Source organism: Amphiura filiformis, chromosome 10 (genome assembly GCF_039555335.1).
Source record: "Amphiura filiformis chromosome 10, Afil_fr2py, whole genome shotgun sequence".
Classification (NCBI taxonomy): domain Eukaryota; kingdom Metazoa; phylum Echinodermata; class Ophiuroidea; order Amphilepidida; family Amphiuridae; genus Amphiura; species Amphiura filiformis.
In genome coordinates, this window is record NC_092637.1 from 37,476,149 (window position 1) to 37,496,913 (window position 20,765).

Here is a 20,765-nt window from a genome sequence, read left to right on the forward strand (position 1 = left end):
AGTTGTATATATTTAGTGATAATAAATTAATAATCTGTACTGCATGAAACATTGTAAAAATTGTCAACACTAAAGAAGAGCAAATGATATTGCACCTTTTTAGTGATTAAAAGAGCAGACCAGAAGGAACTGACACAAACCTCAAAATTAAGACAATTTTTAACACTTCATACTTATATCTTTGACTACTGAATGACTTAGCAAAATACATAAAGGACCTAATCAAATACCCGTATCTGGAATGAACTTTTGTTCTGGTTTTACTGTAACATTTGCGCGCGTAGCGCGCTTAAAAATTTCAGGCTATTTTATATTTGTTGCTTCAGGACTAATGTTGCTAAAGTTTTTACACCCCCCCCCTTCTACGTGCCCAAAACTTTTTAACCCCCTGTCCATACACCCAAAACTTTTTAACCCCCTATTCAGAACTCCTAAAATTTTATGACCCCCTACATATTTTCCAGCCCCCCTACCAAAGTATTTATGAACACTCCCCTAGCGCAAAGAAAAAAGAGGAAAAAGAGGAGAGAGAGAGGAAAAAGGGAGGAGAGAGGGAGAGGAGGGGAAAAGTGGTACTAGAATGTGTTGTTTTTAGGGCGCTAGGCCTATAATCCTTTTTTTCTTTTTTTTTTTTCTTTTTTTTTTTTGCTCTTCACTTTTTCAAACCACCGGAAAAAAATTGGGTCAAAATTTTCGGGATGTTGAGGAAGGGGCGGCAAAATTTTTGTTTGGTGGATTTGGGCCCCCGCCCCATACAGGCTTGCGCCCCCCTGGAAAAAATCCCAGCCACGCCACTGCCACCATGGGTACCCATGACCGTAGATCACGGGGGGAGCCTAATATCCCTGACTTTTGACCTGGGGATGACTTAATGTAGGCCTAATCATTAGATCCACACATAATTTCCCACACTTTTGGTCATTACCGTAAAATGGGGTAACTTCGGTCAGCGGGGTAACTTTGGTCGGTCAAATATATTTTTTTTAAATGGTTATATTTCCGTACAGCAATATTGTTTTTAGTCATATTTGGTCTCAATTTGTTAAGAAATATATTTGGAAGAAATAATAGTCGCTCATGTCCAATTTCCTTGAAATTTACGAAAATATCGGCATTTTTGACCATAAATGAGCATTTTTTTACATTTTTTTCAGAAAAAATAAAAATCGATATTTGTGAGCAATGTATGCTTGATTAATTTTGCAAGGGCTCAAATGTCACAAAAAACAAAAACTTGCCCATATACAGCGAAGATCATTTTGTTTTCCTTCATGGAATGTAGTAATACTCTGACCAAAGTTGCCCCAAATGCGGGGTAACTTTGGTCAGACTATTTTTAACCCCTAGGGCACCCTTTCAAAATTATTTTAAAATCTTTTTCAACTTCAAGGTGTAGAATGGAACCCTAATGTCATAAAAAGAGAAAATTAGAAATATAATTGGTTTTGTTTGGAAAGCAGTGGTTTAAAAACTCTGAAAAGTGCCCAAAGTTTTACGGTAGCCTATTATTCAATCTCCTGAAGAAGAAATTCCCCTTTTCCTTAGATATGGATGTATGGGCTATGTCTTAAAGATAAAATCCCTAGACATGTACGTGTTTCCTTTGAAAAAAGACAAGAAATTAACTGATTTTGGAATTTGGACCTAAAATCACAATGCTTCGTGACTCCCTCCAGCTAGCGGTGGAAGCATTAAAAAAAATTAAGGGACAAGCAGGCTTTGACAAGTTTTATTGTCAAAATTGACTCGCAAATAATTGTTCAATTCAGATTGGCAAAAAAAATTGATTGCTTGCCCTCCACCAATCGACCCAAAATTGGCCAAAAATCAGGGTCGGCCCTTCAAATGTTCTTTTTTTAAAGTTTTTTAAAACTTAAAAAAACCAACATTTCTTTGCAGGGACTTAAAAGTTAATAATTAATAATTTTTATCACTTTTTCTGTGTGTACATTTCATTTCAAAGATAAATTTAGCCAACATATTTCGAACTTTTATTTCAGCGCATTTTGATCCCGGGGGGGCACTCACATGTTAAGGTGGTACGGGTATGTGGCGCTCAAGGCTTTTTCAGGCTCTCCGGCAGTTCCTTAAGCCCCACATTTGGATCTGCTCCAGTTCTTTGAGCCTCAAACTCTGACAATTGTAGCTCTTTAAGCTCAAATTTGGAAATAATTTAGAAATTTTTAGCCCTAATTTCAGTTCTTCAAGCCCCTATTTTGCCCGAAAATCAGTTCTTAGTTCCCAAAGTTCGGCGCTCCGCGCCGCACACCCCTACCAAAATTTAAGTTGAGTACCCCCCCCCCGGGATTTTGATTGGTAGAAAGTTTTTGGTCCACGTGAACCAATCAGCAACGAAGCACATCATATGACATATCGAAGTCACATGCAAGCCAAAAGTCATGTGATGGTCTCTCTCGGTGCTTTTGAAAGTAGAAATACTCTAAATTATATAGGTTTTCTTTAAAATAAAATTATTTTAAGTTTTTGTTCTTAAATATTTAGTAGACAACTTAACTTTTCTATTCTTGTTACATTAAAAATTTGTGATTTTGGGGTGAAAATTCGGGAAGGAAACTATTTTACAGAAACGAAATAGGAACACTAATAATCAGAAAAACAAAACATCGTCCTCCTTACTTCCGGGTTACGCACATCGCCAACTTTTGTCTCGTACTGTGAGTATTGTCGTTTTATTTCTTCATTTTCTGCAAATATTTGTGTCTAAATGAATGTTTATGTGAAATTTAAGATGTCTAATACGAGTCGTATGTAAATCAATCGATGTATACTGTTAATTTGGAGATTTTATAAGCTTACTGAGCTGATCAGGTCATTCAGGAATCGAATCTTATCATTTTCCATTGTTTTCTATTGATCATGTGATCATGCATGCGTATGAATAATGATGATTCATGATCACATGATTGAATGATTGCACCACTGCATAGCATTGCTGTGAAAATGTGATGTATGACTGATAGCTCTCATACTGATATACTGATGATACTGTGTCAATTGTGTGATTTTATTTGTACAGGGGTATGCCCAGCGAGGTCACGTCACACCGATCACGTCACACTCGGTGTGACATGCCCTGAACTCCCAATAACTTTCGTAAGCGACAGACAAATTGCAGGAAAGCGTGCCAATTTAAGCTTCCTGTAATATCTATTGCACATAACGTACGAAGTCACAAACTTACAAACTTCAATATGCACTTCAAATACAGCAGACCAGCGGTTAATTATTACCGATCCTGTAGAATAACTTACATAATCTTCAATTTCATGGAATCCCTTTGCTCAGAATTGCAAATGTCATTTTTATCTGTCAAATCCGCTGTGTATGTGCTCAGAGATTTTATGATATGCTCCATAAATCACAGCTGTGAAACTGACTTTATACCACTCGCTCGCTTTTAAAGCGAAGCCTCCGGCTACCTCGTGGTATCACGTCATCATGGACGTGTACAAAATTTCCGATGGGCGCCTTATTTATTTGTAACACGTTTTGTGATTGGTTGCAAACACCATTCATCGCAATCGTTAGCCAATCAATGAAGGCGACGGCCTTTTACGGTATGAATTAATGTGACCGCCAGTAAAGTACGTCTAACCTGATTGGTTTACAAAAATAATTGGATATTTGCTAAGCCAGTCAGCGTGCTCGATGCTTAACAACCTGGTCGTAGAGGTGTTTTTTTTTAAATAGGCGAATTCACATGGTGATCCAGCGATCGAGTATAAATTCAGCATGACTTCTGCTTTAACAGGTGCAATAACAATACGTCGACACAATCAGTGACATTTACACAATACAATAATGAATTATTTATGACATGCATGGGCTGGATTTTACGATCGAGGTAAGGTTTTCGGCCTGTCCCTGCGTGAATATCGTTACTTTTCAGCATCAAAGATACTTACGATGACCAGTTTTTTTGCGGACACTTTGATAACAGGTAACTTTTATAGGTCATAGGGTAGAAACGATAGTTGTACAATTGTACGAAAATATACATTTTGTTATAGGCTTAAAATGTTTACAAAAATATATTGGTCCGTACGTTGTGCATGTATTCAGTTGTTCGACGTATAGGGGTACACCACCGAGTGGTGTCAAATGAAAGAGAACAAAGTAAGGAATACAATAAAAATACTTTCCCCACCGGGACCTGGGTCAATATTTATATTTTGGGTCCTTTTCATATCTTGAAATGCCAAGAAGGTATGACCCCCCCCTTAGTGGTATCAAATTAAAGAGAAAGAAGCAAAGAATGTATTAAAATTATATTCCCTGCCGGGGTGACACACCTCATAAGGCCCGGGTCAATATTCCTATTTTGGGTCCTTTTCCATATCTCGAAATCCCAAGAAGCAAGGTCTTAGCCAGCCATACGTCTACCCGTCTTTAAGACGGGCTAATCTAATTTTAGACGGGTGGATTTAATGGATTTTACAGATGTGATAGCTCTAAAACAGATGATTTTAAGGTTATATGAACTTGAGACTAATTCAGAGTGACATGTAATGGCCAAATCAGGACATAATTGACCCCAATGACCCTTCCATGGGTATAGACAAGTTGTTTTATATTTGAGAGTCAAATTTTGGTGTCTGTTTGGACGGGTGGTTTCTGATTTCTGGCTAAGACTCTGCCAAGAAGATATGTCACCCAGCTCCGAGTGGTGTCAAATGAAAGAGAAAAAAGTAAAGAATAGAATAAAAGTAAAAGTGATGCATATGTAGGGCTGATAAGACCCCTTTTTTCAGCATTGCTGTGATGCTGTCATCCAAAGACCCCATGTTTTCCTTTTGATCTGTCACCCACAGACACTTATTTTTCCATTTGAACAGTAACGATCGAGTCATCTGTCACATATATTTCTTTTGAAATTTAACCAAGCCATTTGAAGCCATGATTTCTAACTATTTGCATTTTTCTAGGCTAATGGCTCTCACTCAAAGATCCCATTTAAAAAGGTCATATTCTCACCCAATGCCCCCGTAATTTAGATCCAAATGGTCCATGTCATGCCTGCACCCAAAGACGAAGATGGCGAGACGACTTAACAGCATATAGAGGCATCACTTGGGCAAGGGATGCGCAAGACAGACAGAAATGGAAGATTCTTGAAGAGGGCTTCATACCACAGCCTAGGTGAGGTGAGGTCCATCTCTCACCCAATGACCCCATAATGTGTACATTTTACTCTCACCGAATGCCCCTTACTGTGAAAGTGCCAGCCCTACACCTATCCATTTCATATTGAAGTGGCCCCCGGACTATTTGGACTATGTTAACCTTTTTTGAATTTCTTTCTGTGCAGATTATCACCATGAAGTTGTTCTTAGTTTGCCTAGCAGCATTGGCAGTGATTAGCTCTGCCAAAATACAAACATGGCAGAGGGACATGATCGTCAAAATCAACAGCAAACAAACATCATGGAAGGTAAGATGAGCTTCATAATAAGTGGCTGTGCAATAATCATGAGCCCTGGTGGGAGGGTAAAATTGGGGGGGGCAAGCAATTTTTGACAAGCCGAGAGGGTGGGGAAGCAATTTTTGGTAAACATTCATGGGGGCCTTTTAAATAAAAGACTCTAAAACTAGGCTTAGGAAAACAGTACAGAAATGCTTATTATGCAAATTTTTCCTGCTCGCTGCGCTCGCAACATGTATCTAGGCCATTTAAGGTTTGGATATTGGGATCCAAAAATTTGGCATGTGCGAAGGGAGGGAGCAAATATTTTTCTGCAGGCCGAGAGTAGGGGAAGAGATTTTTGGTGGGCCGAGGTGGCAAGCGATTTTTGGCAAGCGGTTTGGAAATTTTACCTCTGGGGGCTCATAATTATTCCACAGCCCCTTACATGTGTACTACACATTGTGTAGTTTAACATTTGAAATTGATATACTAATTACAAAGTCATTTTGCGTGGGCGCTTATTTTTTACCTGGCTTACCTAATTTTTTCGTAAGGGGCGTTTATTAGAGACAAATTGACGTAGGTTATAAAAGGGTTCCGAGACGTTCTAGTAGCCGAAAATGTATTGAAAGTTTACACAGGACTTGTAGTCCTCTAGCTATTTCACTGTATCGACATCTATCTGTCACTTCAACATTAATGGTACCCTTTAGCACATTGAAAATACCCTTGGTGGGCGCTTATTAGGGCATGGGCGCTTATTGGAATGAATATGGTACTAGTGAATACATATAATCTCTTGGTGGCTCATAAATATTGCACAGCCCCTAAGAAATTTTTAGCAAGCATCTACACAATTTTTGAGATGGCTTTCCTATCTTTTTATCCCACCTTCGTTGTGAAATGTCAGATATTGTTATATTACTTTTATGTTTTCTATTTGCAATGTTATTAGCTTAGTGAATTTAAGGGTGTAAAGTAAATCACTGATTTTTCAAAATAATTAATTGATGGTGTATGAGGTAAGATGAGCTTCGTTTAGTTAACATGGGAATCAGAATAGTGAAGTTTTAAGGGGGTACTACACCCTGTGGTAATTTTAGACTATGTTTGCATTTTCTCAAAAATAATAACACACGGTAACAAAATTTATGTATATTATTAGGGGCAAGGAATCCAATTACTACACTGAAATTTCAGTGACTCAAGACAAGCATTTCAGTATATATGATAGGAAATGAGGTACATCCTAGCGGTACCTCTTTTCTTATCATAAATAACAAACCGCTTGTCGTGAGTCACTGAAATTTCAGTGTAGTAATTGGATTCCTTGCCCCAATAATATTCATAACTTTTGTTACCAGTGTGTTATTAATTTTTGAGAAAAATGCAAAAATAGACACAAATTTATCGAGGGGTGTAGTACCCCTTAATGCATTTGAAATCCTCTCAAGCATCTCCACAATTGTTGAGATATGGATGGGGGTAGCTAAGGTTGGTCTGTGAGTGTGATACAGAGCCAAATTTTTACCAATAATTTATATGCCTCAGGTAGTTTTCATAACAAGAGTTAGGATGTGTCGTATAAGTCCTGCAACCGATTGTAAGCCCAAAACCATCACAACGATGGGTTACCGGTACTGTGAAATAAACATTTGTTACGTAACATTTCAGAAATATAGAAAAAAGTGTGTTAAAAACATGGCAACATCTTTTTATACTTGATGTAATTGAACTGTTTTTTGTGGGTGATTAAATTATGTTGGACTGTATGGAACTGAAGACATTCTAATAGCCAATCAGGTCTTCCGTACTTGTCTCATCCTGTAAAGGTTGGTGGCTATCCCAGAGTGCTGACTGCTTGCTTCTCTGACAGAATAAGTATGTTTGTACTAAAATGTCCTACAAATGTCAGATCTTGTTTTTATTATATATATTGCTTTTATTAGGGATGACCATCATAATTTCATGTTGCCCCTTTTGCTACAAAAGATTGTTTTCTGGAAAGAACTCATCAACAGAAGTATTTTGGTGGTTAAATGGTCAAAATCGGTCAAAAACTTCTCGAATTATGAATTTTCAAAGTTTCCCATTCTGACCGGTCATTGGAACGAAATAAATTGACAAAGTCTAAATATAGCAATGTGAGCAAAATTGGTATAAGCATATATTTACCTTTTTATATTTCTTTATTTTAATATATATGCAAACATGACTCAAGTATATTGTGAAACTATCAAAGGCGTTTCTTATCAAATGGCACTTTACTAGTTAATAGCATTAAGTATTTCTTCAAACCGAGGCACTGAAATCATGCTTTTAGAAAACATTTGCCAAAAATCATCCATAATGGCCAAAGTGGCACAAAATCAAAAGTCCAGGTGAACTTTTTTTCCACAACAATATACACTACACATAAGAAAAATACTAATGTACTACAAGGGATTTTCAACATAGGAATCCAAACAATCAAGTACCAACATGCACAGCCTTGTCCTGATATCACTTCTGGGGTTTTAACAAAATTTTTAACCTCTATTGTGATTGGCAGCAGCATAAGGTATCTCTTTAATAGCTGATAATGCCCAGCCATTCAGCAAGTGGCTAATAACTGACCTTGATAGGCTTGAATGAATACTGTCATGTGCTACAAAACCATCACACTCCAGGGACTGGTCACTCCATATGCTACAGGGAGCACAGTACTTTAACAATGGAGTGAAAGACTCATTATTGATTAGGCGCGTATTTTAAAAGTACAGCTCCTGTGCGTGTATAGCAGCAAGTCAGTGTAGATGGTATAAATATAAGAAAATGTTTAGGGTTGAGATCAGGTGAATAATACAACAAATGAGCATGAAACTTCACATTTATGTTCAGAAAGGTGTCTATTTAACATGATTCGAAAGGTGTTTGGAAATTCCAAAGGGAAGCTGGTGATTTAATTTTTAACTCGAGATCTACTTGTCCGTTTTTTTTTCCTTTTTACAGAGGGTATGATAGAGGTAATAACAACAACTCTGCCAAATTACAGCTCAGTAGGTCAAGGTGTTCACCTGATCTTATTCATCTGAATATTTTGTGCCATTCTGAGCAGTGCTGCACTGGGCCACTGGCAATTAAGCGCACTGTGGCGATGGACCAATTTTGACTCACACTTACAGAAAAACCAAATAAGTTATGATGCTGTAATTTGCAGGGTAGTTACAAAACATAATTGGCATTAACATCTCTAATTTTTACAGAAAAATTATGAAAAATAAAAGAATGAGCTCAATTTAGAAATGTCTGTGCAAGCAGTGCACAGTTGAGCTCCCTGCATGTCTATGGGAGTGTTCTAATCAAGTTGATGGTTCATTGGTCATCCCTACTTTTATGTTTTGACCATGAGCAAATAAAATCTGAATTTTTATTAATTTAAGGGCTGGATGTTCTTCTTTAGCAAATCACTGATTCTACCATAGAATTGTGAACAAAGTAATTGGTTGATTATGTATTCATACAGGCTGGATATAACTAATGATGTATTCATTCATACAGGCTGGATATAACTACCCACTAAACACCACTCTTGATCATCTGCGTGGGCTGATGGGTGTTCTTCCAACACCAGAAGGTATGACGCTGCCACTCATGGTGCATGAGATCAAAGAGATCAATGAGACATTTGATGCCCGCACAAAATGGCCAGAATGCAAGAGTATCCAGGAGGTCAGAGATCAGGGATCATGTGGATCATGCTGGGTAAGTTTATGATCAGTAGCGTTTGAAGCCCTTCCTGACACATATCATGCCTGCACCCAATGGCTTACTGCAAGAGTATCCAAGAGGTCAGGGATCCTGTGGATCATGTTGGGTAAGTTTATGATCAGTAGCATTTGAAGCCCTTCCTGACACATATCATGCCTGCACCCAATGGCTTACTGCAAGAGTATCCAAGAGGTCAGGGATCCTGTGGATCATGTTGGGTAAGTTTATGATCAATAACATTTGAAACTGTTCGTTACAAATGGCCTCATTGCAAGACTAATATCCAGGAGGTCACAGATCAAGGATGCTGGGTTTATCATTTTGGGCCACTTGGTCATTCTTGACAGCATTTGGAGTGCATTGATGATTAAATCGGTTTTAAAATAATAATTATTTTAGTAACATCAATTTTCAAGGATTTCTGAAAAAAATAGTGCAAGCCACCACATATATCAAAAGATATCACCATGTGAAACGAAGTTAACAGAATTGGTATGAAAACAATAAAGGATAACTCAAACCTGTTATACACATTTTGACATGGGATAGTGAGTTGGCACAGCGGTTGTTCCCTTGCCTTGCACCATTGTGATTCCCAGTTCAAGCCCCGGCCATGCCCCAAGGACTGTATGTGCACTTGGTTTCCCCTGATCTATGCTAGCTCTCACAGGTTTTCTCCAGGATCTCCGGTTATCAAAAACTTCCTACCCAATGGAATTTGGGGAGCTGCAGAGGGGGCACATCAAAAAATTTAGGTGGGTATGCTCCCCCGGAATTTTGAGGTGGTGGGTCTTTGGGAGCTGACGGCATACCGGTAAAAGGGGGTCTTTTGGAGCTGCGAACCGGGCCGCGAACAAGTAAAATGGGGTCTTTTGGAGCTGCGAACAGTCAAAATCAAGGGTCTTTCTTGGCTTTTTGGTTGCAAATCGCCTGAATAAACCAGAAATATGAGGAATGAGCAATTTTGGGGTCTTTTAGAGCTGAAATGATCACAAACCAAAAACTTATTATATCGCCAAAAGGTGCTGAATTCACTTTACTTCAAGAATTTTTTCCAACCCCATCCCCCCCCCCATGTCGAAAAAGAAATCTACGCCACTGCTTTAAAAATATTGAACTGATGGCATTCCCACACCGCCACATCTAAGATATTCTTGGGGGGTGGGGGTAGGGCGCCAATTTTGTTTCTTGCCCCAGGCGCTACCAACCCTAGTTACGCCACTGAATGCTGATTTGGCTTATTGTGTACAAAACTTTATACACTGCAACAATATTGAGGGTTCAGAACCAGAAAGCCATAACTCACCATGACCAGCTCTCAAAATGAGCATAACGCTGGCTCTTGCTTTGGTCTTCAAAAATCAATTTTCTGCCACATTGTCTTTTGTTTTCTATTGACTATTGTCATAATTAATGGACTGTATCTTCTACAGTGCCCTGACGACTTTATGCTCATTTTGTGGCAGCAGGTGATTGTGAGTTGAGGCTTTCTGGCTCTCAACCCTTGATATGCCCTGATAAGTTTGCAGTTTAGCATGTTGCAACACAGTGCTGCACACATTTCTTTATATTTTTCCTTGCTTATCTTTCTTTTTAGGCTTTTGGTGCAGTAGAGGCCATGTCTGATCGTTATTGCATTCATTCCAAGGGAGTTAAGCAACCACACATCTCTGCTGAAGATCTACTGTCTTGCTGTGAATCTTGTGGGATGGGGTAAGTATAGAGATTATAAAGGTGTAGCAAAAGAAGGGGCAAGTAAGAGGGGGAGGGGGCAATATTCAAATATTAAGTATTATATTAACTGTATTTTTCACATCACCAGTCCAGTGGGCAGTGGTGTAACCAGGGGGGCAACCAATACAGTATACAAATATATACTGCCATGAGAGGTTCTGGTTAAAACTATGGGCCGAGGTGAGATCAATAGTACTATTTTCCGAGGCGCAGCCCCGAAGGAAAATAGTATTAATTGATCTCAACGAGGGACCATAGTTTTAACCAGAACTTCGAATAAAGGCAGTATATATTTGTTTTATATACTTCATTAATATGTTCTTTGTTCATTGATTGGTTAAAAGAAAATTATTTGACGTTTTGAATCTCCAGCTTCTATCCTGAGTGAACAGCACGACCAATTTAAGCACACCTTCAAATATATTCGAATAGCCTAAAATCGGGCTGACCATGCGGAAGGCATGGTCAAAAGTACTATTTACGGCTTGGAGGTACTATTTACGGCTCATCCGGGACATTGCAAATACTATTTACGGCTTAGAGGTACTATTTACGGATAGGAGTACTGATGGTAGAACTATTTTTGGTCATGTGATCCACTTTTAACCAATCAATGAACAAGAATATATGAATGAAGTATATAACATGCCATAGATTGGTTCTGCACCCCTCCAAGCAGTGAAAGTCAAAATTTTCACACATTTCAGTAAGTGATTTGTAAGATCTGGAGCCCCCCCATTTTGAACCTTTGCCCCCTGTTTGCCCCCCAAATGAAAAAGTTAAAGTAGGCCTACTTCTGAGAGTTATTAAATAACCTCATATCTGGTCATTTTAACCTTAAAAAACACAAATTTTTGCACGCTTCGCGCGCATTTATTCCACTTTTTTACCAAATGTCACCAGTTTAGCTTCAATATGCCTAAATTTTTCGCGCGCTTCGCGCACATTTGTACCATACAGTTTTACACTTCATTTGTCGCCAAAAGGTGCTGGATTCTTGACCCCTCATTTATTATGTTTGCCCCCGCTTGCCCCCCCAAATGAAAATATCTAGTTACGCCACTGTTGCCCCTATAATATACATAACTTTGGTTACCACTGTGCTAATAGTTTTTGAGAAAAATGCAAAAATAGACCGAAATTTATCGAGGGGTGTAGTACCCCCTTAAAATGGAAATTCCACCAAATTAGTAGTATTTGTGCAAAGTTTTTTGCACTCCATGTGTAATTGTTTGAATAATGGGGGTGGGGGGGGGGTGGGGGGAGGTATTCTATATCCTTGCCCCCAGGTGCCACAACTTCTAGCTATGCCACCCCCAGCTGGTCAGTTGCCTGATGAAGTCTGCAGGTGACTGAGAACAATCACTCACATATTTACTTATTGAGTGTGAAGATTGAAATATCAATCAAATTTATTTCATGAGCCAGTATGGGGAGGGAAATCTACAGGTTCTGAGATAATCCAGCCCCAAAGGTTCTGAGGTAATCCGTATCCGACTCTAAAGGTTCTGTGATAATCTGTGTCTGACTGTAAAGGTTCTGGGATAATCTGTGTCCAACCCTAAACGTTCTGGGATAATCCGTATCTGAACCTGCATCAAACATTCTTTTGGGGCTAATTAAGAAAAAAAAAAAACATTATGAGAAGCCCAAGATATTAAAAATACATGTGTGGTTATCTTCTGTGGGCCGTTCCTGGCTGATCGAATCAATTTTCCCTACAATACTCTTCATGAAGAACAATACTTGCTTAGGCAATACATTGGGATCAACTTGGTCGGATGTCATTGCAGTCCGTTTGTGGTGGCGTGAATGATACAACATTGACCTTTTTTTTCTTTTTCTCACAAGATGTAATGGTGGCTTCCTAATGTCTGCATGGGAATACTGGAAAAATACAGGCCTTGTCACTGGAGGACAATACAACAGCAAAGAAGGATGTCAGCCCTATGAGATACCAGCTTGTGATCACCATGTTGTTGGCAAACTGAAGCCATGCGGTGAGATCCTACCAACCCCTAAGTGCAAGGACACATGTGAGGCTAGTTATGAGCCCAAATATAAAGATGACAAGAACTTCGGTAAGAATTCTTAAAATGCCTGTTTGTGTTGGGGGCCATTAATGTTTGAAGTCATGTATGTTTGAACCAAAGGGATTAAATTCAAAGAGTACCAAGTCCCCCATGTTTATGTGTCGCTCATGAGCAGGGTCAGAAATCTGCAACCAAGTGCGAGAATCCTTTTGGATTCTCCCAGTGGAATTTTGCAAGAATCCATGGATTCTCGCCAAATATCTTTGTATGATAAATTGAAATATTTACGAGAATCAATTTAGATTCTTGCAATTTTGTTGACGAGAATCTTTGCGAGAATGGATTCTCGAATTCTCGCCGAATTTCTGACCCTGATGAGGTAAAATAGCTAGTGTACCTCCTGATTGCATATTCTGGAAAATTCAATTAAAAGTGTGCGTTTGTTTGTTTTCTGCATGTAACGTGTTGTGCCAAAGTAAGCGTGCTATTAGTGCTGCATGCGCAAACGCTCAAGCTTAAAGATACAAATTATCATTCAATTGTGGCCTCTTGTCGATAAAATACAGGAGGTACACAATCTGTCCTCCATGAGCAACAGACCAAGATGATGGATTTACCATAGGGCCAAAAAAAAAAGTTGTTTGTTTGTCCTCCACCACCCGCTCCTCAGATTAAGGCCTGACCAATATATTTTTTTTTTCTATTTTTTTCAATTTTTTTATAAAAATAAGTAAAATTTTTTTTTTATTTGGAGTATCTCTGGACCTAGCTAGAGCTAAATGCTAAGATCTTTCATGGTTGAAAATTTTAAAAAAGCCCCCAAAAAACATTTTGTGTCTTCAATATGCAATGTCATAGTCTATTATTTTTAGTGACTTTTTATGAACACAAATTATAACTTTAACTGCATATTAAAGAAACAAAATGGTTTGTTTTTTTAAGTCACCATGAATGATTGTAGCATTTAGCTCTAGTAAAGTCCAGGAATACGCCAAATCCGAAAAAAAAATCCGCCCGCCATGCACGCCTCTTTTCAAAGCTGTGGAGGACAAACAAACAATTATTTTTTTTTTTTAGTGTTTACACACATTGCACAGTGCACTTTTGAGAAGGTACTCTTTGAATATAATCTCTTTGATATGAACTCTGGCTGAATGGGGCATTATGCTTCTAAGAGGGTTGCACAACTTAAGCTTTTTTAGTAGTTGATGAGTTGGTAACAAATAGTCGCAACTGCATCGTCTGTAGGAAGTATTTGGAGGTCAAAATCTTAATAAAAACTTGTATTTCAAGGTGTATATCATGCTATCTACACACATACATAGGGTATCAAAAGCATCACAAAAATCAGGAAAAGGGGTATGTTTGACAGGATCTTAAACATGAAACATCAAAAAATACCAAAATAATGACGGTCTTCTGCTGTTTTAGGGTAGTAAAAGCAAACCAAAATGTGTTTTAGTGTATTATAGAAGCCCTAGAAAAATTCTTGTTAAGTTTTTGATTTTGAAAGTTCAGGCATGAGCAAGATATCAACCGCAGAATACAAGTGCCCAGATCTATTCAATTTGCACCAGTAAAAATGTAATAAATGGGATGGATTTAATACTTTTGGAAGCAATTCAACATGATCCATTGCAAAGTGAAACTGACTGTTTTACCATGTTCATGTGTGTATTTTTTTTTTTTTGGCTCCTACTGGGTAAAAGCAGGGGGCGACAAAAAAGGGCGACGGAAGAATGGGCAACAAAAAGAATTATTAAAGAAAAAGAGGGCGTAAAAATTATGAAAAAGGTTTTAAAAATTGGAACTTTGGAACTATACATAAAATATTTTGCTTCTAGGTTGTTAACGCCTATAATCCTTTTTTTTTTTTGCTCATCACTTTTTCAAACCATCGAAAAATAATTGGGTCAACCTTTTTGGGCTGTTTATGAAGTGGCGACAAAATTTACCTTTTCTGCAGCCCCTCCCCCGGGTAGGAGCAGCCATGGTATGCCACTGCTGATGTTTTGGAAAAGATTTTTCCTATGCACAAAAAAATATAGAAATTATCCTGTACAAGACTTTAAGTGATGGAAGACACACCCCTTTGATACTAGGGACTACCTTTTTGTTGCTTAGTCACCAGTGGTTATTAAAACTGTAAATCACTGTTTTGTAATGACCTTTGATCTCTTGATAAACAGGTGCATCTGCATATTCCGTCAACTCTGATGTAAAACAGATTCAGACTGAGATCATGACGAATGGACCAGTGGAGGCGGCATTCACCGTCTACGCTGACTTCCCAACCTACAAATCAGGTAAGACAACACTAAGGAGTAGTGGGGTGTAAAAGACAGATGATTAAAGAGGAAGCCCCACCAGAGCAGTTCTTCTGGGTGAACCAAACCTGGCTAAATATCAAATTAATTAGTGACAAGAGGCGTGTTTCTATTGGGACCGTTTACCGGTAAAAAGACGGTAAAGGGATTATTTCTGCTCAATAGAAACTGACCTTCCCCGCTATTTACCGGTAAACAGGGCGAGTTTTACGGTAACATTTTCCTTCTTGAGGAAGGAAAATAGCGGAACGCTTACCGTAAACGTCAATAGAAACTCACTCCGTTCCGATTGAATGCGCATACAGGGAAGAAAACGGAAGTTGAGTCGCAAAATTGACCTCTGCATCATCAATGAGCTAGCTTGTTTATGTATTCCATGATTATACCATTCCGTTCGCAAAAATTCTTAGGCCTAATCACATACAAATATTTGACTCACTTGCTATAAATAAAGTAAATGGAAGAAATATTCATAATGCATTATCCCTGCATTATACATATCATGCTAAATATTTAACATGAGTTATGATTTATGACCCTAGTAAAAGCCATGAAATAAAACAACAACAACAGCATCAGCGGATGAATCCAGCTGTGCATGCGAAAAAAAATAGAAATCAACTCGGATCCGCGGCGGTGTGTGCTTCAGAAAATTAGAAAGATTTCATGAATTTAATATTATGTTGTTGATGTTAAATTACTATTTGCTAAAAATAGTTAACTGAAATTAAACTATGAAAGATTAAATTCTAAGACCTATTTTTTTAGCGCGCAACAATACTGAGTACTCACGTCGATATCACTGAGGGGGATTTCCCAATGGCGTAATTTGATGTACGAGAACGAATGAAAACGCCAATAAAAAAACCATTATTCTTCAGTCTTCTTTTCTCATGTTTGCTACCTCATTTTTAGCCAAACAATTAAGAAAATACTACAATATTAAAATCCACAATGCTTTGCGATTGACCCCAGTGCACGACCTTTCGCCGGCAAACTTTAAAGGTGTGTCAATTGACGCTGTTCATCAAGTGTTTACCGGTAAACAACGTGCAATGGAAACTGACCGTTATCGGCCTTTCGCCGCTATTTGACGGCGAACAGTTTTACCGGTAAAATGCAGGGGACTCAATAGAAACACGCTAAAGGTTATCTCTGAATTTGAGAGGTGCTAATTGGTTTTTTAATGTTATAGCATCAATTAGCACCTGTAAATCTTGTCATTGATTAATTTGATAACCAGGCAGGTTTGGTTCACCCCAGAAGAACTGCTCTGGTAGGGCTTCCTCTTTAATTGTGTTTTCAACTGATTGAGTGTCCCAGGTTAAAGAAGAAATAAAACAAACAAAAATCCCCCGGTCCTGGGAATTTTGCATTTTCGGGTTGGCTTGCAGGGCATTAGTGGGGTGGGGCTCTTTACAAAAATGTACCAGGATGTGTTCATCTACTGGACTCTAAAATGCTTACTTTCTCTATACCTATACCGATCAATATACCTTGACAACCACGTGTTTCTGCTTAAGGTGACAACTCTAGCAGTGGTGTTTTGGATTCTTTGCAGTTTATTGAGTTCTTTGTCAGGGAGTCTATATAGGATGCTATTGCAATTATCAATCCTGGATGTGACAAACGAGTGAATGAGTTTCTCAGTGTTCTCCAGCGTCCAAGTAGCGTCCTCAATTTGCCGATTCTATAGATGGCATAAGAAGCATTTTTGCAAACAGCATTAATATGAGCACTCATTGTAAGACCTTTGTCGAGTATTACACCGAGGTCGCGGACTTCCTTAGAAGGAGTGATGGTGCTATTACCAATAGTGATGTCAACATTGGGGACATTCCTTGCAAACCTTGAGGTGACATGTAATAGCTCAGTCGTTGAGTTGTTTGCTCAGTCTTTGACTATGGATGCAAAATTAACCATAAGGTATACTGTTTTACTGGCGCGTTCAGAAACTCAATCGCAACAACAATTCGTAAACAAATCGTTTCATAGTTTGATTGACGGGTGACATCAGACTCAAACTCATATTTTTATCTCTGGCTCCGATTAAGTTTGTGATTCCACTCTTCCTTTCTTTCCACAGGTGTGTACCAGCATACATCAGGCGAAGCCCTTGGAGGTCATGCCATCAAGATTCTTGGCTGGGGTATTGACGGTAGTCTACCATACTGGCTTGTTGCCAACTCCTGGAACCCAGACTGGGGTAACAAGGGCTTCTTCAAGATCCTCAGAGGCAAGGACGAATGCGGAATTGAATCACAGATCACAGCTGGAATGCCTAAATTGGAATAGGTTATCATAAAGTTGCCTTACAGTAAAGTGGGATTATTAGATATGTGAAACATACAGTTTATATTTAGATTAAGTCAAGCAGGGTCTTAGCTAGAAATTGAGGGTTGCCCGTCATTTGAATAAAATTGCCTGTCCTAATTTGACCTTTAAAACATTTACTAGACATCTATAGCCCATTGGGGTTCAAAGATTTCAAATATGTGCTGATATGGCCTTGTTCTACAAATTGGGTCTACTAAAAAGGTCAATTAACTTCTCAAAACATACAATTTATAATATAGCATCTGTCAAAGGCATTAATTTTGCCCGTCCTAAGAGCAAACTGGCCGTCTAAAATGACGGCCAGACGGGTGGCTAGCTAAGACCCTAAAGTCAAGTCAGACTTATATAGAATGTCTTCAAACGACACCAAACATTTCTGTATCTCCTGGGAGGGTGGTGTCTTGATTTGGTCAGGAGATGTACAAATTGGATTCTGAAACCCAGCAATTTTCTAAAATTATAGAAAAAGCAATTAATGTGTAATAGATTTTAAATTGACTTCTTTCCAACATGAACCAAATTCTTTCTGCCATTTTAAGAAAACACCTTTCTATATATAAACCAGTTTTCTGCCATTTTGAGAAATCACCCAAACCAGCATTCTGCCATTTTGAGAAAGCACCCAAACCAGTTTTTTGCCATTTTGAGAAAGCACCCAAACCAGTTTTCTGCCATTTTGAGAAAGCACCCTTCTATAAACCAGTTTTGTGCCATTTTCTAAAAAGCATGGAGACCATGTGGACACTGTCTCATAGACGATGCCCAGGAACCAATTAAAATTAGGGTTTAAAAGTTAAACCACGCCCACTGACTTAAAATGTTGAATAATGGCGGCAATCCGTGGCATGGTACTTAAAATAAATATATTCTCCATTTCACAGTATTTAATCATATCCAACATATATATATTTTCTTCTGAAATTTAAAACTTATGTATAACTTTTGCTATGGGTGTACACTGCATTTGTTAACTATTCTGATTTATAAAAAACAAAGAAACAAGTAATTGTAAGGCCACAACTTTTTGTTGTCTCTGAATGTGTAGATCAAAGTATGAATCACATTTGAGTCAGTGAGCTTTCGATGCAAAAACTTATCATATGATCATGCTATAAGAAAACCATTTGGTTTCACTCTCTTAATAGAATTGATAATTTCTTGCCTTCATTTTCAACCAAATCGATGAAATGTAGTGAGCTGTCAATATTTGACCACAAATTGCCCCAGACAAAATTCACTTCCTGGGAACTAAACACAACTCAAGATAATCGTATCTAACTCATTGACTCATCTGCCTTTAGTATCACTAGGATTCACAACATGTTCATCTATCAGGGCGCAGTTCTTTAACCCCAATACAATTTGCACATTCATTGAATGACCTTTGAAAATTTGGGTACAAAAACTCATACGCTGCAACTTGAGGTCAAAGTTTGCACTATTATTGTTTAATTGAGGTTATTGAACTATGCCATTGGGATTAGACTATTGTGGTCCATAGTGTATAATATAATAATATCATGGTGATCTGGTCAGCTCAGTACCACAGGAGAGAATTCAAGTTGCGATTAATTCTGTTAAGGCAGTGGCATGTAATGCTATACATGTTAACAGTTTCAACAACTCTTCCTATACCTTTGTACAGGAGCCAACCGTTGTTAATCCGTGATGAACCAACACTTTTACTGTAGAAGCGTATACGTGAACGCGAAGCGAGGCTACGCGTTACGCGAGAGCGCCGTAAAATTCGTCATGCCTGGAACCTTTGTGCGTATGCCAGCTTACAAGTTGAATTCAGTATTTATCAGGAAGCGGCTAAACATTGCCGTTTTATTCTGTAGTTTTATTGCTGATATCAAAAGAGAAATCATCAAAGTTTTTGTAAGGCTGAGTGGCAATGATGAACTGACATTCCTCGTAAAATAATCGTGAATTATATGATTTTTAGCTTCTTTTCGTTGTTGAAAGGATTCAATCATAGTTTCACCGTTGTTCATCACCGTTTAACAACTTCGCGTCCGGCGCGTCTACGTGAGTTTACTTATTTCGCCGGGCAGCTAAAGCTGCCCTCGCCAAGTAAACCACTCAGACGACGCTGACGCATCGCTGTTAATCGGTGATGAACAACGGTGAAACATGATTGAATCCCTAAATCAATCCTATGATTTCTGGTATCTTTGATTAGCACTCAGTACTGCAGATGACAAAACAAAAATAGTACTCAGATCAGAATATTATTTAGAATAGGTATGACAAATTATGACCATGGAGAAATTCTAAAGTATAGAAATAATTTCATTTTGTTTTTATATATCTATCTACAATTTAAGACTTAAAAAGAAAGAAATGATGACAATTAAGATTTCAAAACGCTACACGAGTCTGCCTCGGAATAACCCCAGTGTGTAACACTATATCTGCCATATTGGGTTGCCATACATGGGGACTAAAATAGAGTGTCTCAGGCATTTGGCTCTTCTAGTTGAAATACCTACACCACCCAGTGGCGGTGCTACAGGGGGCATTTCCCCCAAATATTTGTCTTGCCTCCCCCACTTTAGAGGCAAAACCCCTAAAATTACGTCAATTTGCACTTTTTTGCGGCAGTTTTCCCCAAAATTTGTTGAATTCCCCCCCCCCTGCCCCGAACAAAATTCCTGGTGCCACCACTGACATGGGGAGTGTGAATTTTGAATAGGTTTACCTGAATGGATGATTCCATTTGAAATCTACAGCCCCTGTGTGGGAGATATAGGTCATGTCTTCCATAGGGGGTGTATGGATTTTCTACTGGTATGACTCCTTACAACTATTTGCATACGATGCACTAGTGTGCATTATCGGCTCAGTGCATTACATGAAGAATGCAAACTGGCACTATGCTTCATATCAAAGTTTGCCAGGTGTGACGTTGGGCTATTATGGTTGAAATCCATACACCCCCTATGGAAGACATGACCTAAATTTCCCACACAGGGAGTGTAGATTTCAAATGGAGTCATCCATTGAGGTAACCCCTTTTGAAATTCACACTCCCTGTGTGGAAGATTTAGGTCATGTCTTCCATGGGGGTGTATGTATTTCCACCAGAATAGCCCAATGCTCAGGTGTGACATTAGGCTGTTCCAGTTGACATCCATACACCCCCCTATGGAAGAC

The 20,765-nt window shown here is 38.5% G+C and overlaps 1 protein-coding gene across 2 annotated transcripts; it reads left to right on the top strand.

Moving 5' to 3' along the window:
- The first annotated feature begins 2,563 nt into the window (after positions 1-2,563).
- LOC140162808 (cathepsin B-like) lies at positions 2,564-19,307 on the top strand. 2 transcript variants are annotated; one of them, XM_072186113.1, is made up of 8 exons: positions 2,564-2,675; positions 5,330-5,452; positions 8,966-9,169; positions 10,773-10,888; positions 12,761-12,990; positions 15,132-15,248; positions 17,356-17,608; positions 17,644-19,307. In XM_072186113.1, the coding sequence occupies exons 2-7, from the start codon at positions 5,339-5,341 to the stop codon at positions 17,562-17,564; spliced, it is 990 nt and encodes a 329-aa protein (XP_072042214.1). In that variant the 5' UTR covers positions 2,564-2,675; positions 5,330-5,338; the 3' UTR covers positions 17,565-17,608; positions 17,644-19,307. The 2 variants fall into 2 exon arrangements, with proteins under 2 accessions (XP_072042214.1, XP_072042213.1); XM_072186112.1 differs by having other exon boundaries at positions 17,356-19,307.
- The last annotated feature ends 1,458 nt before the right edge of the window (positions 19,308-20,765 follow it).

Coding starts and splice junctions, on each gene's coding strand:
- LOC140162808 (XM_072186112.1), top strand. CDS start 5,339: ATGAAGTTGTTCTTAGTTTGCCTAGCAGCATTGGCAGTGATTAGCTCT. Junction 9,170..10,772: donor GATCATGTGGATCATGCTGG/GTAAGTTTATGA, acceptor CTTTCTTTTTAG/GCTTTTGGTGCAGTAGAGGC. Junction 15,249..17,355: donor CTTCCCAACCTACAAATCAG/GTAAGACAACAC, acceptor TTCTTTCCACAG/GTGTGTACCAGCATACATCA.